Genomic DNA, 15,471 nt, shown 5'->3' with positions numbered 1-15,471 from the left:
AGCTTCTTTCTCTACAGATGAGGCAGGGAACAGGGACAGAGTTGATCCAGTGGTGGGGAGGCATCACTTGGGACCCACTTGCTGGGATCCCAGCATTGCTTGCTGCCACCTCAGAGCTTCTTTCGTGTGCTTCCAGGCCTCCCAAAGGCTTTCCTCCATCCGGTGAAAATAATCAGTCCAATAAACACAAGACTTGGGAACGGCCTGGTTGCTTCCTTTTCATACTAAAAAGCTTGATGCAGCAGGACTTCACAGGGGCCCGAGGGTTACCGCCACCACCTCCGGCTGGGAGTCAATACTGCCTGTGCCATGGGGGACCAGGAGCCCAGCAAGAGGCTGTGAGAGGAGCGCGGAGGGGAGGTGTGGCTGGAGACAGGTCGGGGACTGGTCCCGTGCTGGCGTCGAGCTGCGTCTGGGGCGCTCCCGCAGACCTCTTGGCCTGCGTCGGTGGACTCGTGGATGGGGAGCTTCAGGGGAGACAGGATCTGTCGCTGGCTTCGCCTCCGCCTGGCGTGGCCACACGAGCTGAGGCCATCCACCTCTCTCTGCCCTCCACCGTGGGCAGCACTGGTGCCAAGCTAGCCCACTGCTGGCCCGGGGCACACATGGCCACAGGAGGATGCCAGCAGGGTCCGGATGACGGGGGGCTGTTGGCGGCAACTCTGACGTTCGTTGGGGAGTGGGCTGGGAGCACCACCGGTGAGGTCTGTACGTGCTTTCTTCTCCTTGCACCCAACCCGCCTCAGCCCCAAACCTGCAACAGACCTCTACCACCCTATCCTGCCCTGCTGTCCCACTGCCCATACCCCTGCCACCTCTCCAGCCGCTCAGGAGAGGAACGGGGCCCGCCCCGTGCCTGTGGGCGCAACTAAGCGGCTTTCCCCGTAGCTCCCTGCCAATCCTTCAAACCTCCTGAGACAAGAGAGGGAAAGAAAAGAAAAACGAGCAGCTCTTAGTTACTGGGAAGGGCTGGCTAAGCTACAGCCCACGCTACGGCAGAGTCAGAGATGACCTGCCGGGGGGTGAGCTGGGGCATGGCTCAGTCTCTCCCATAGTTTCCAACACCTGAGCAAAGGAAAGCAGCCAGGGGAGCCAGCACAGCTGCCCGTGCTCCGCGGGAGGAATGCTGGCAGCAGTGAAGCCGTGCGCAGGGCTGTCTCCCACCAGCACCCCTGGTTGGTGGCACTTCTGCCATGGCACCGAGCCAGGGATGGACATGACCTGGCAGCTGAGAGGAAAGACGAAGGCAGACAGCCCTTGCATTGGCTTTACTCCAGGCCCCCGTGCCCTCCACGGGGACCCCCAAGGCCCCATGCACTTGACTCATCTGGCAATGCTCTGCCCCGGTCGCTTGCCCGGGCAGGATCAATTGCTCCGCAGGGTCTCCGTTTTCTTTTCTGCTCCAGATATTAAGTGCTTGTTTTTGTCTCCCCCCCACCCCTCTCTCTGCCCCTGTCTATTCTAGGCTGACGTCTGAGGTCACTGGAATGGGCGCACTCTAATTTCCACCCACCATCCTCCACTCCGCACCACCTGACCCTCTCCAGCCACCGGCACTCCACCCAGCCTATGCTGCCTGTACATTTACCGTCTTCCCTTTGCCTCCACAGATACTCTTTTCTTTACTAACGAATATATATATATAAATACACATGCGTATGCACGCACTGGGACGTTTCTTTACAAGCTCCTTACTGTGCTCCCAAGGCTGCTCCCGAACTCTTTGGTTATGGTCCCCTTATTTTCAGCGTCCGATGTTATTACTTCATCTGCTTTTCGGGGAGGGGGGTGGGGGGGGGGGTTGCCTTTTCTTTGCTGGTGAGACATCGGAAGCTGCCGGGGTCTCTGTGTCAGTCTAGCGTAGCTCTTTACACGTTTCAGTTGATGTTGGCGGTGCTTGCTGTAGCCTATGGACGTGTGATGCCACGCAGAGCTGTGCCTGCTTCAGAGTACTCACTTTTCTCTCCCTTCCTCCTTCGATGCTCCCTCTTGGTTCTCTTTGCCTGCCCTGGCTCTGCTTTGTGACCTCGCCGCCCTGCCTGTGGGATAAGGCATAGTTTTCCCCCTCCCTGTTATTTGGGAAGTAGAAAGTGCAGGACCCAAACCAGCCTGCACACAGCGGTTGACCTGCAGATTTCGCTCTTTGCCACACAGCAGGGTCCAGACAAGCCATTTTCCATGCCTAATGAAGGGAACCACATACACACACACACACACACACACACACAGACACGCCTCTCCTTTAACTAACACCCAAAAATGGGCAGAATTCAGCTGTACAGGATTCCCACCCTAGAGGGCCTTTGAAAGCACTCTTGACAATCCCCACGAGTAAAACCTCTGGACAATAGCTCAGGAAGCTCCGTGAGCCGGCTGTGTTTGTCACTGTTTGTGTTCAATAAATGTCTGTGCAGCTCTGCTATCGATGGGCTCCGACTGTTCTTCTCCTGGGTCGCCCTTCCACCTCCAGCCTCGTCCTTCCCTCTGCATCCTTCCACACTTTGTCAGCTGCTTGGAGGGAAGGTGGGGGTTGTGTACAACTCTTCCTTAGTATTATTATCATCATCATCATCTCTGTCCTATTTTATTTTATTTAGAGAAGATCTCCATGAGTGGTGCACTTCTAGGCTTTCTTTTAAAGGGAGGGTACATGGCTTCCATAATGCTTTGGTTTTCTCTGAGATTAAATTACAAGTTATGGCATGAGAACAAACATCTCCCCCTGCTCCTTGTCTGGACAGGTCTGCCATGTCTGTGCCCCACAGACATGAGATCCTCTGTGCCCAGCCCTGCCTCCTGCTGTTAGGCTCTACTTCTTTCTGCTACCTGTCAAACAGGGAAACAAATATATTTTCCATTTGTTAAGTTCCTACTGTACAAAATGCATGGCATACATTTTCCCCATGTTGCAAATGAGGGATTGTGATACCTCATATCCCCAGACAGCTAAAGCACCCTCACAATTCATGTTTTGCACTGCACCACATGGGAAATATATTGTTTTTCCAGTTGAGTCGCAAGACTTGATGGTCTTTCTCTTCCTTCCTCTCCCAGTGCCAGCAGTTCTCCTTGCTCCTTCTATCAGGGCGCTGGACACTTCTCCTGCTACCAGCGCTGGCTGCTCTGCATGTGCATGGGCCACAGTGGGGACCCAGGGTGAAGCCCCTGAAACTGATACGTTCAATGTTGGGGCCCTCACTACAAGAAAGACATTGAGGTGCTGGAGTGTGTCTAGAGAAGGGCACCAAAGCTGGGGAAGGGTCTGGAGTACAGGTCTGATGGGGAGCTGCTGAAGGACCCTGGGGTGTTTAGTCTGGAGAAGAAGCAGCTGAGGGGACACCTTCTCACCCTTTGCACCTCCCTGACAGGAGGTTGTGGCTGGAGGGGGTTGGTCTCTGCTTGCAAGTTACAGATGACAAGACAAGAGGAAAGAGCCTCAAGTTGCACCAGAAGAGGTTTAGATTGGAGATTAGGAAGAACCTTTTCCCTGAGAGGGTTGTTAGACACTGGCACAGGCTGCCCAGGGAGGTGGTGGAGTCCCCATCCCTGCAGATATTGCAAAGCCGTGTAGCTGAGGTGCTGAGGGACATGGTTTAGTGGCGACTTGGCAGTGTTGGGTTAGTGGTTGGACTCAACGATCTTAAAGGTCTTTTCCAATGGGAATGATTCTGTGATTTTGTATGACTGTGGAAGTGGCTTCCAAAGGGACTTTAGTGTCTGCAGGGCATGGCTGTCCTGAATCTCTTGTTGAATGCATGCTGCGCTCCCTGTGCCGTTCCCTACCTCCACAGCACTGCCCAACTCAGCAAATGCCAGATGGAGGCTGCCAGACACAGCTGAGCAGAGGAGCAGCCTGCAGCAATACTTCACCACCCATCCTCAGGCCAGCTAGCCCGCAGATAACATTCACTCTGGGTACCATCCCCACCCGAGCCTGCAGCAATGTGTCCGTCACCCAGCCAGGCTGTACCTGGTGGTAAAGCACCACAGGAATCAAGGGTGAAGGACAGGAGTCAGACAGGAGCATTGCTTTGGCATCAGATGGGCATGTGATGAGCTAGCGTGTCAGTGCACAGGCTGCAGTGAGGACCTGGGCTCCTGGGACAGTCTCAAGGGTCCCTTAGCCCTGTAGAGAGCCATAGGAGAGCATCATGAACCTGCCAGCACCTAGATGAAAAGCAGTGCAGCTCAGGCCATGGTTTTTATGAACTGTTGCTGAAATGTGTCACCCTGGAGGTCGGAGCATGGGATGGGTTTGCCTTGTCCCTGTGGAATTTCAGCTCGTTTGATCTGAGTGAGGTCTGCTGGTGTGATCATTACATCTTGAGGGATTTCCAGTGAAGGATGCGGTCGTGCTGGCATGGCCCAGGCATTGCTCCTCCTGACATTCCCTGAGCCTTTGATTTTGGAACTTCTCTTAGAGGTCAGGTTATTTTGCAAGGGAAAAAAACAAAACTCCAGTGTTATGTGGGAATCCAGCAGCTTGTCCATCATCATCTGGGCTTGAGTGAGGCCTGGAGAAGGAAGTGTTTAAACAATTGCAGCATCTCCTGGGAGCATGCTGATGACATCAATGGTAACGACAAAATCACAAGGAATGTGTCAAACTGGGCTCTAGTTTCCTTGGTACAGCTCAAAAGGAGATTTGCTGTTTTCTTTGGAAGGAGCCTTGACGTTTTGCTTATACTTGTGATATGTCTCGGAGTTTTATACGAACTTAAACTGCTCCAGTGATGCATCTGCAGCCATGCCACTGCATGGCTTAGAAAAATATTTAATTGCACCTCTCTAATATTGGAGTGAATTTTCAGTAGAGAGTGAACATCCCAGTTAATCAACAGAGCAGCTTTATCCAGCCAGAATGATTCAACACCTCTGGAAGGAACTGACTCGGTATTACTCAGTCATTCTCTTTGGGAATGCAGTATTTTGTGTGAAATTGTTACTTTGGCAGGAAAGGAATGGCCTGATTCCTCCCATTGCCCTTGGAGTGCGGTGGATCTCCATTAGAGAGGGGCTGCCTGGGGACTGTGCTCAGCCCCTTGGGCCTCAGCTGAAGGTCTCTACTCCTCCTCATATCCTTCCCTGGTCATGTTCCCCAAATGAAGTGTTTGGAGTATGGTGATGTGCATTTTTTTTCCTGGACTGTATTTGCAAATCTAGTACATGATGGGGTTGAAAAAAAATGGATTGTTTCCCCTAAGGGAAAGTGACTTTCACCAGGGATGCTCTTTAAATTCAGCACTCTCTTCGAGTTGCAATTCAGTTTTTTGTTATGCATTCATGCTAGTCACTTTTAATTATGCTAATTTCAGGATTACAGTCCATTAGCAAGGGTAATCTCACCAAGGTAGGGTTCCTGGGGGAATGGCTCTGCACGGGGCACGGATGACTTGGTCTCATTTCCTCCTTGCCCACAAGGAAGAAAGGAAGGATGTCACAAACCCTTTCTTACACTGTTAGCAGGAGATGAGCACCTGGCCTAGGGAGCTGGCCTGGCCGTGGCCCCCCCAGGGTGGTCACTAGGTGTCCCCCCTGACCAGTGCTTTGCGGCCTGGGCAGCGTGCAGATGGCCTCTGCTCTGTCATTTGTGGAAGACACACCAGGCTGCTGGACATGAGATGGGACTGGGCATCCATGTCCCCCCACACCAGCGCCATCCACCTAGTAGGCGGCCGGCACTGTGTCCCACTATGAGAAGGGTCCCATTGATGCCAGGACCTTAATGGAGACACGCCAGTCCGTCTGGGCAAGCACACATGACTAGCAGCTCCCTTGGCCATGGGTGTCTCCACGCTCTCCAGTTACACTGGTTGCAACAATGGATGAGGTTGGTGGTACAACCCCGGCCTTACACCGGCCTGAGCCCCTTCAGTCTCCTCGGCCTGGTGTCTCACAACAGAAGGATGTGGTTTTGTCAGAGGTCAGAGGGTGTCCAGCCCCTTGCCCCCAGGGAAGTGGGTGACTGCAGACGGGGAGCACCGTGCCTGGCTGGCGGCAGGAATGGCTGCAACTGGGTGAGAGCAGAGCTTGGGGTAGGATGATTTGCAGAAAGGTCACAGTCTCAGTGCAATTCTTCCACTCCCATGTTGGATATCACGAGGAGCTGGGGCTCTGCCAAGAGGGTTATTTTTGCATTCCCTTCAAAAAACCAAAAAATAAAAGCAGCTGCAGATCTTAGTCCATTGCGCTGTGCATCGAGCTTCAGGCTGACGTCCAAAGGGTAACGTGGCAGTGACTTTTAGGAAGTACTGAATGTACAAGATGTGCAACTCCTTAGACTCCAGATGTGCAGCCTTTCCCTCCTCCCCCGCTTCACCTCAGCACAGTTGTCCTGCAAAGAGGAACTAGATAGCTCAGAAAGCATCCCGCAGACTAAATCTATCCAAGTGGGAAAGCAAGCTGGCTCTGGCTTCCCACAGCCATGTGTAGGCAGTTTAATGGCAGGGATGACTCTTTCCAGAAATGATGGTTGGATTGGCTCCGCATATGGGGAACACAACCAGCCAGGAGATGGGCAAGAGGAAAACGGAGCAGTGGCAGGAGGCTCCACTGATGAGCTCCGTGCTGAACTGTGGCCCACTGCTGATTTAAAACACACATGCTCTTTCTAGAAGGAACAGCTTTTATTCCAAAAGAGACAGCTGGGGGTGTGTGTGAGGACTTGAGTATTTGATGTGCTCCCAGAGCACTGCATTCTGGTTCCCTGCGGACAGCGTCACGGTGGCATGATTTGTTTCTGGAGCACAGCCTGTGTCTAAGAACGCTGGCATCCAAAAACGGGATGGGCGCAGCTCGGCTCTGGAGCATCTCTGGGTTTTGATGTTTCAGATGAGAGTCGGGGGTGTGGGATGCTCCAGAGAAGTGTATGATGCTCTGGGGAGGCTTGGGATGCTCTGGAGAAGTGTGGGATGCTCTGGGGAAGCACAGGCGTGGTGGGGTCGTGATGGGCCACCAGCCAGATGGCAGCACAACCAAGCGCAAAGAGCTCTGAGTTCAGAGTTGAGCGCATGGCTTAGGGTTGAACCACAATGGAAATCCAACAGGATTTCCCAGGGAAAATAGAGAAAAGAGAGCTTCATGACATGCTTACCTAAAAGCTCTCATTTCATGGTGTGGGGTTTTTCTGTGGAGTCCTTCAGAGAAGAGCTCCCACACAGACATTGCAGTGATGCAACCTGAGAGGCTGCTGCTGCAGCTGGTGCTGTGGTTTCCCCAGAGATGTTTCTGTGTCCCACTCAGCATGCAGCCTGCTCCCCAATCTCTTTCAGGAGCACTGCTTTGACCCAGCAGCCCAGGATGCCCTTGTAGGATGTGTTGGGGTGTGAGCTCCAGCAGTAAAGGAAGGATCATGTTGATGTAGCAGAGCTCAGCCTGGGCACGGCTCACCCAGGCTGGGCCTTTGGGATGCAGATGATTCCAGCATCCCGCTGGAGAATTGCTCAGGGCATTGTATGGGTCCATGTGTCTGCAGAGCCCGAGTGGCTGGAAGGGGGAGGCACGGGTGTTGGAGCCTCGGCTGATCCCTGACCATTTCCCTTCATTGACCCTCCAGCTCTCCAGACCCTGATCCCCACGGGAGGAACCCCTTCACCGCCTGACCGGAGCGCTGCAGCCGACACCGTGCCAGTGGCTGATGCTTGAGCCTCCCACAAAGATGCTGCTGGCTTCCTGTGAGCACCTCCTCTCCTCTGTCGCACCCTTGGGCTTGCTGCCTGGAGCCCCCTGCCCACGGCTGTGCAGAACTCGCTCCCTCGGCTGCGGGTTGGAGGCTCAAGCAGCCACGGGCAGGAGGGCAGCAGCTGGCAGCCAGCCCGCAGCAGCCCCTGCTTCTGCCAGCAAGCATTTCGCCATCACCTCACTCGGCGCTTCTCCATCACCCCTCACTCCCCTGATGCTTTGTAATGTATTTATCGTGGCTTATTTGTGTAAATGCAATAAAGCTTTTGTTGCTGGAGGTGCCCTCCGTGGGTGCTGGGAAGGGAGAGAGAAAAAAAGGGATCCCTAGCATGCTGCTCAGGCCAGCTGAAGGCGGGGTGGCAGGATGCTGTGTGGTGGCCCAGTGGCCTGTCTCCCCTAGAAGGGTTAATAGGGAAACTCAGCCCACGCAGCCCCATAACAAACCACTACCATCAGGAAAAAGGGCCCCAGAGCCCTGGCTCTGATCGGCATCAGGAAATGATCCGGCAAGGGAGTGGGTCTGCCAGGAGGGGAGGGGGAATGGGACGGGGGAGGGCTGTGAAGGAAATTCAGAGCCTTCCCAAACGGCCGGGATTCATTATCCGTCGGGAGACTGTTTATAACAAAAATGAGTCACTGCTGGGCCCCAGGCGGGAGCAGCCCATGGGGTGGGCCACCAGAAACTTGGACAGTGCACGGGCTGCCCATCCAGCCTCACACAATGGCAGCTCTCTCGAGTCAGCCCTCCAGAGTGCCACGTGCCAGCCCCACACCTTGGAGCAGACCCAGTGCTACTTTGGGCTGTGCTAGGGCACATGTTTTCTCTGGAATGCTTCATTTCCCTCTCTCAAGGAACAATGTCCAAGCACCACCCATCCCTGTCCCTCCAGTACCCCTCCACGCCCACCCACGCACAGGCCTTTGGGTAAAGCCAGCCTCAAGCTGCACAGATGATGACCAGAAGCAGAGCTGCTGGCTTAGCCCCCAGCTCTGCTTGTTGCCCTGATGCACTGAGGGTCTCCATCCCCAGCCAGCTCAGTCCCAGGGATGAAATGCAGCCAGGAGAAGCCAATGCTGCCTGCTCAGACCTCTGCCACACAGGGAAATGGAGGCAAAAATACCCATTACAACCTTCTTCTCTACTTGGAGTTGTATTTTATGCCATGCATGTCACCCCTTCTCCTGTTTGGCCCAGTGAAGGGGCTTCAAGGGAGCAGGCACCCCTGCAGGGTTTCCCCAGGGAGTGCTAGTCCCAAACCTGCACAGGCACTCATGCCTTCCCCAAGTGCAAAGTCGTTCATCTCTGGCACTCCCTTTGTGGGGGCCCAGCCCCATGGCTGATCCCACTGGCTCTGTACATGGGTGTCACCCTGTGGCCATCATCTGGGTAGGTCCTGCTTCAGCTCGTACTCAGCCTTATGGGTCTGTGAGCAAACAGCTGCTTATTCAAACCCCATCCCAATATCTGCACCCCAGGACATCCCTGGGAGGAAAAGCCACCCTGGCTAGCTTCCAGAAAGCCAGGGAGCTTTGACTTAGAGAAAAACTCCTGTCCACTTCTCAGAACAGCAGCACTGTAGAGACCCTCCCAAAGCATGGTCTCACCAAGACCAATGCTCCAGGAAACACAGGCCAGCCTGGCTCATGGGTCCTTCCCCACCTCCCTGCAAGCCACAGCACCATCCATGAGCACCTTTAGTGGACACATACCCTTGCACAGTCCTGAGCATAAGCAGCCCTGGGGAAGGAGCCAGCAGAGCTGTGAGTGCAAACACTGAGGGCTCAGCATGCTGCTCAGGCACAGGGTGCTGAGTTGAGATGTAGAGGGACATGAACCACCTAGAGCCTTCACCTGTGTGCTGGGGTGGGATACATCAGCTGCAGAACTGAGCATCTGTGCCTCATGAAGGCATTAAGGGGTACAGATGCCTCCAGGAAGGCATTAAGGGATTAAGGGGCCCCTAGAAAGGTATTAAGAAGTGCAGATGGCCCCCTCTACCTCTTCCCAGCTTCTAGCCTTTGGCTGCAGCACCGTGGCTTCCTCGGTACAGGGTGAGTGTTTGGAGATTTGAAACATCATGTTTACCTTTGGCTGTTCCTCAAAAAGCAGTGAAGGAGAGATGCTTATCTTTATGACCTGCTGGGATTTCCTTTGCTGTAGTTTGAGCTGGGGCCTCTGGTCTGCCTGTCTCCTCTGTAACCCCTGTTTCTTCCCCTGGCCAACTTGATGGCCTCGACTGCCCCTGACCCCTTACAAAAGGGCTATGCTGGACCTCTCCCAAGCAGGGTAGGTGCCTGCAGGGCCAGGGGCTATCCACAAAGTGTGCTGCTCCACCTCACAGGTCGTCCTAAGGGACAGGCATTCTCCCCACTGTTCCTTCAGCTCAGCACCAAGTCACAGCTGAGCATGAAGCAGGGAGAACAGGCTGGAGAACACCAAAATCACAGAATCCCACAATGGTGGGGGTTGGAAGGGACCTCTAGGGATCATCCAGTCCAACCCCTTGCTAAAGCAGGTTCCCTTTGATCAGGTCACACAGGAACATGTCCAGGTGGGTTTGGAAACCTCCAGAGAAGGAGACTGCACATCTTCCCTGGGCAGCCCGTGCCAGGGCTCCCTCACCTGAACAGCACAGAAGTTTCTCCTGGTGTTCCAGTGGCAGTTCCTGTGTTCCAGCTTGTGCCTGTTGCTCCTTGCCCTGTCATGGATGGCTTACATCTGCTCTTTATTGCCTGCAAAAGACCGGAGGAGGTTGCTTGGCATTGCTCAGAGTGTGCTGGGAAGGTATGTATGCCAGGAAGCGTGGCTGACCTGCTTTATACTTCTTTGCTTTGTACTTCTAGGAAAAGCTTGCATGCTGGATCTGGTTTGGGTGTAGAGCTCAGACAGAAGCCTCACTGCACCCCGGGGCTGCTCTCCCCGCTTACAGCCACCTCAGAGGCTGTGATAGCTGCTGGAGTGACAAAAAATAACGAGCATAAAAAGCCTCCCGAGGAAGGGTGGAAAAGCTCGGACAGGAGTCAGACTGCCTCTGTGCCGCGAAGCCAGCTGCAGTGCGCTATTTGGAGGGCATGCAACGAGTGAGATAGCCGTTGGTGTTTCCTGGGGCTTTGGGGCTCTCTGAGTGTGCGGAGGGGAAAAGAAAGCATGTGGGAGTGGGAGGACACCCAAGAGGAAGAAATGAAAGGAATGCCACTGGGGGGAGGGGAGGGGGCTTCTGGCTCTGCAGAACAGATGGGCTGAGCTATAGCGCAATTGCATCTCAAAAGACAAGGCAAGCTGATGGAAAACAGGTGAGGGGTGAAGAGAGAAGCAGGGCACCACACCGGCACCGCGGTGATGTGGGCAGCCCCGTGCCCGTCCCGGTGCGGCGCTGGGTGCGGGCGGCTGCCGGCCCGGCAGCGGGAGCCGCGGCGGCCGCTCGGCTGCTCCTCGGGCTGCCGGTGCCTCCGTTCCCGGGAGGATGCGCCCAGCCTGGCCGGCGGCTCCGCGCCCTGGGAACGGCCCAACTCACGCGCTTCTTGCAGGGAAACGATTCTCCACCCAAAGTGCCCAAGGGGTTACGCGTGGTTTTCCACCCGGTGTTCGTGCAGTGCCTGCTGGACCTGCCCCAGGAGGGGCTGCGTGGGCGAGGCAGGCGCTTGCGCCCCGGCGCTGGGGTTGGCACGTCCCGGGGCGCTGTCGATACGCCGCGGGCGGGCTGGGGCGATCACACCTCCCTGCTAAGGGCTCCGGGAGCCAGCAAGCAGCAGCTCTCGGGCATCAGCACCCCCCATTGTTTCTTCTTTAGCGTTATCAGAAAACCACCTCCCCCTCCACTGTTTTTGTTTTCTCCAAGAACAGCGCAGATATTGCCCATCTTTCCACGCTGGGATGGTTTTATCCCCAAACTGTGATGCTCCCCATCTCAAAAAGACCGCTTGGGGCAGTTTCCATTTTCTAAGTGAAAACTACATGTTTTCCCTAGACAACACAAAAAAAGGAGCCCTGAAAGTGAGTTTTGCTCTGCTCAAGCCTGCCCAAATGGAGTGGGGGCAGAGGGTGCAACTGTTGCCAGGAGAGGGATGGGGAGACCCTTCCAGGTTTCCTGGGTGTGTGACATCCTGGATTCCTGTCAGTGCTGTAGGGGTGGGGGGGGGGCAGAAAAAGGAGCCCCAAAGTGTTATCTCCTCTGTCTCCCCTGCTGTATCTGCAACCCCTCCCTCTCACTCAGCCCTCTCATCTTTCCTAAGAAGCAGAGCCAAGCTTTCCCGCAGACCCAGACAGCTCTTAGAGAAATATTATTACCAGATGATTTGTTTTTTCCATAGGACCAGAGGCCAATGTGAAGTAACAGGGAAAATATTAACCCACCCCGCACCAGCCTGGATGTGGGGCTGTGGCGTTGCTGTCCTGGCTATGCCGGTGTGCAAGGGCTCTGCACAGTGGGGTTATGGGGAGGATGTGCACGTACCCCGTGCATGCTGGACTGGTGGAGTGGCTGGAACTCTCTCTCCTTGGACCAGCAGTGGCCCTGGAAGGGAAGAAGAAAGGAAGGAAGGGTGCTGGAAGGAGTGCTGGAAGGGAGGGAAGGCCCCCCGAGGCCAGCTCAAAGTGGTAGGAGCAAAGCTCAGCTGGTGAACTGTGCAGCAGGGAAGTTCATGCTGGGTCAGACGAACCAGTGACTCACACTCAGGAGGAGCGCTGAGTCCTGGCCATCCCCTTGCAGGGTCTACAAGAGCACAAGGCAAAGAAAAGGTGCCAAATTTGAGTAGAGATGTCAAGAGACTGGGAACATGCTCCATGGCAGACTGGCTCTTCCAATGGGTCTTTTTGCAGGTGGGTGTATGAGTGAAAGCCTGCTCTGCACCCATGGTAGGATGCTCACGAGGTATCACTCACCTGTGCTGGGAGAAGGGGTAGTGCTTTTCTGCTCTGAGAGGTTTCTCCTCCCACAGAGATCTGCTGTGGGGAGCTAAATTATGAAGATAAATGATATGCAAAACACCACAAGCCACACTCTTTCCAGCAGGGTTGTGGTTGGCATAGCACTTGGCTCAGAACACTGTTGCAGGGCAGGAGATCGGGCAGCCAGTGGGGGTAGGGCAGAGCGACAGGCAAGACACTTAACATAGGACCTGGGGTCCTAGAGCCACACAGAAACCTCTCCTAGCAAACCTCTCCTTCAGCATCCCACATGCTTCACAAGTCCTAGGAACTCGTGTCCCCAGGAGCAGGAGAAGGTTGATGTGTCCAGCTGGCAGGAAACTGATGTGCTTCATGTGGTTGCAACCAGGGAAATTACAGATGTTTGTTAATTGTGGCATCTCCCAGGGACATGTGAGAGGACAAAATAGCCCCAGCTGCAGAAGATGAAGCTGGAAACCTGGCACTCAGTCCTTCCCTGCTTTCCAAAGCACCCTTTGGTTAAGAGTGTGCTGGCCGGTTTAGTCCTGACTTTTCCTGGGGGAGTTAATCTCTGCTCATTTCCATATTTCCTGTGGAAGGAGCATTTTCCATTTTGAAGTAGACTTCATTAAAAGGAAGGAAAGTTTGCATAAAATAATTAATAGCAGAAAAAATGGAGCAGGATCATTCTTTTTTTCAGTCTCTGGGAGGAGAAAAAGCAAAGATTCTGTCCCAAATGTGTTCTTTCATTTTCCCTTCACTCTAGTTTGGTCTGGAGTCAGACTAGAAGTTCACTGCTTGCTGTGGAGCACAGTGCCATGGGCTGGGATGTGGGGCCAGGAGCACTCTGCCCTGGGGCATGAGCAGAGTTGACGTTGCTCTTCTGCACCACACTTCTGAGGATGCTGGTAGGTGGAGGGTGTCCCTGCTCCTGGGGAACCTGGTGTGGCAGAGCCACAGGGTTCTGCTTCCCTGGCCTTGCATGAAGAAGGGAAGGGGACGTCCTTCACAGGCAAGTGTCCCTAGATTTAAGGACATGACAGGCCCAATGATTTTGACAGCCCTGGGGTCAGCCTGCAAGCTGCTGCCCAGCTGTCATCTGGATTCCTGCAAAGCTAACCCACGCTCTTCCAAGGAAGCGGCTGTTGGGTGCCTCAGGAAAGCTGATGGCCTTGCCTTGGAGAAGCTACTGGCTTCCAGTCTCCCTTCAACACCGCACTCCTGGAAAAGACAATCCTTTAAAGGTGTTTGAAGCTGGACGTGGACCCAAGTCCATGGTCTGGTGGGAGAGCAGAGAGGATGTGCCTGGGACCATCCTGGGGCTGGCGGTTGGTGCCAAGCAGGGAACCAGTCCTTGGCAGGGTTGAGGGTCCTAGGCTTGCCTGTGCCAGAGTGCACAGGGTCTGACAGGCTGTGTGGAGCCGTGTTCGGTCAGCAGGTGCCTGGCACAAGCTGTCCAATTACCATGAAGTCTCTGCTGTCACAGCCCACTGGCCTCTGGCTTGCAAGGCTCTGCAGAGTGAGATGGATCATGGATGTGCTTTTCCCCTTCCTGCAAGGAGGAGGATGAGCTCTTCTGCTGCTCTGGATAATTCCCTGGGAGGGAAGGGGAGAGGGGAAGTGGGAAACAAAGAGAATTGCCTCTGGTGTGCAGATTCAGAGGGTGCCTATGCCAAGCCAATGCATAGAGATGGGTCCTCCACTCTTGGGAGCCTCTGACGAGTTTTCCAAATCTCAGGTAAGCTCCCTTGTGGGAGACCTGATGAGGCATTGCTGTAAACCCAAATCAAGTGTAATCCCCATGAGCTGTCAAGCAGCAGGATTTGTCCTTAGAGAAACTTGCACTCTTGGAGAGCATCTTTGCTAGGTTTGAGGTACCGTGAAAATTTACCTTTCAGTGTCCTCATCTCCTGAGCTCCAGCTCTGCAGAGCCCCCCTTCCCTTACACCCGAGTCCTTACTTACACCAGCTATGCTTATGCCAATACTAAAGCTCATTGGTGGGGGGAAATAACTTTCTTGGGCATGAGAAACATCTGGCTTTTTTGCAGCTGGGATGTCTCTTCCTGTCCCCAACACACACTTTTCACTTTTTGGTGTCACCCCCAAGGCCTCCCTCCAAGAAGGAGCCTGGTCAGCCTGGCTGCTCCTCATGTGGTACCCTGAGGGTCTTCCAAGTCCTGCCCCTCCTTGAGAACACCAATGTTTCCTCTTCCCTTCATTTTGAAATCAGCTTCCAGGGATGCACCCACAGCTGTGGTGGCATGAAAAACAGAGCCTGTTGTGCTGTCAGTTTGACAACATTTGTGTTCAGCACAGTCTTCATTTTTTTGGCTGCTGACTTTGGAAGTTGTTTATCCAAAGAGTCATTATTTGATAGATCTGCCTCCATAGTGTGGACAGGCTCCTCCACTGATGTAATTTGTAATCAGCTACAGCTTTTTTTTTTTTTAGTTATCTCAACTTGGGACAACTTTCTACAGCCAAGCCTACAACGTTTTCTCTTGATCATCCACACGAAGATACTGTCAGAGTAGTTGTGCATGAAAGGCAGGGTGATGGATGTGGCAGCCAGCCCCACAAAGCATTGCAGCAGATCCTTTCTGCCTTTGAGGAACCAGCTTGTGTGGGAGCCATTTACACTGGTTGGGTCTGTGCTGTCAACTCGTTGCCCCCTGGAGATGTCCTGGTCCTGTGTACTTCCACCAGATGCTCTGCTTGGCCCAGATCTGGAACATCTCTCTGACAAGGAAAGGCTGCACGACCTGGGTCTGTTTAGCCTGGAGAAGGGGAGACTGAGAGGGGTACCTTGTCAATACTGATAAATACCTAAAGGGTGGGTGTCAAGAACATGCGAACAGTCTTTTTTCTGTGGAGGTCAGTGACAGGAGAAGGGGTAATGGG

At 54.1% G+C, this 15,471-nt stretch overlaps 1 protein-coding gene across 10 annotated transcripts in view; it reads left to right on the top strand.

Annotated features, from left to right (window-relative positions):
* The window catches only part of PCBP3 (poly(rC) binding protein 3), a 59,933-nt gene extending 51,983 nt beyond the window's left edge, over positions 1 to 7,950 (top strand). For 6 of the 10 annotated variants that reach the window (XM_062002111.1, XM_062002110.1, XM_062002108.1 and 3 more), the window contains one exon: positions 1,466 to 1,749. In XM_062002111.1, the coding sequence (XP_061858095.1) occupies positions 1,466 to 1,502 (37 nt within the window). In that variant the 3' untranslated portion in view covers positions 1,503 to 1,749. Of the gene's footprint in view, positions 1 to 1,465; positions 1,750 to 7,555 lie in introns of those variants that run through there. The other 4 variants (XM_062002115.1, XM_062002112.1, XM_062002113.1 and 1 more) reach the window with 1 other exon arrangement.
* Positions 7,951 to 15,471: the final 7,521 nt, after the last annotated feature.

This window comes from Colius striatus, chromosome 9, assembly GCF_028858725.1.
Source record: "Colius striatus isolate bColStr4 chromosome 9, bColStr4.1.hap1, whole genome shotgun sequence".
NCBI lineage: Eukaryota > Metazoa > Chordata > Aves > Coliiformes > Coliidae > Colius > Colius striatus.
The sequence above is the reverse complement of the archived record's forward strand: the minus strand, read 5'-3'. Positions and strand labels throughout refer to the sequence as shown.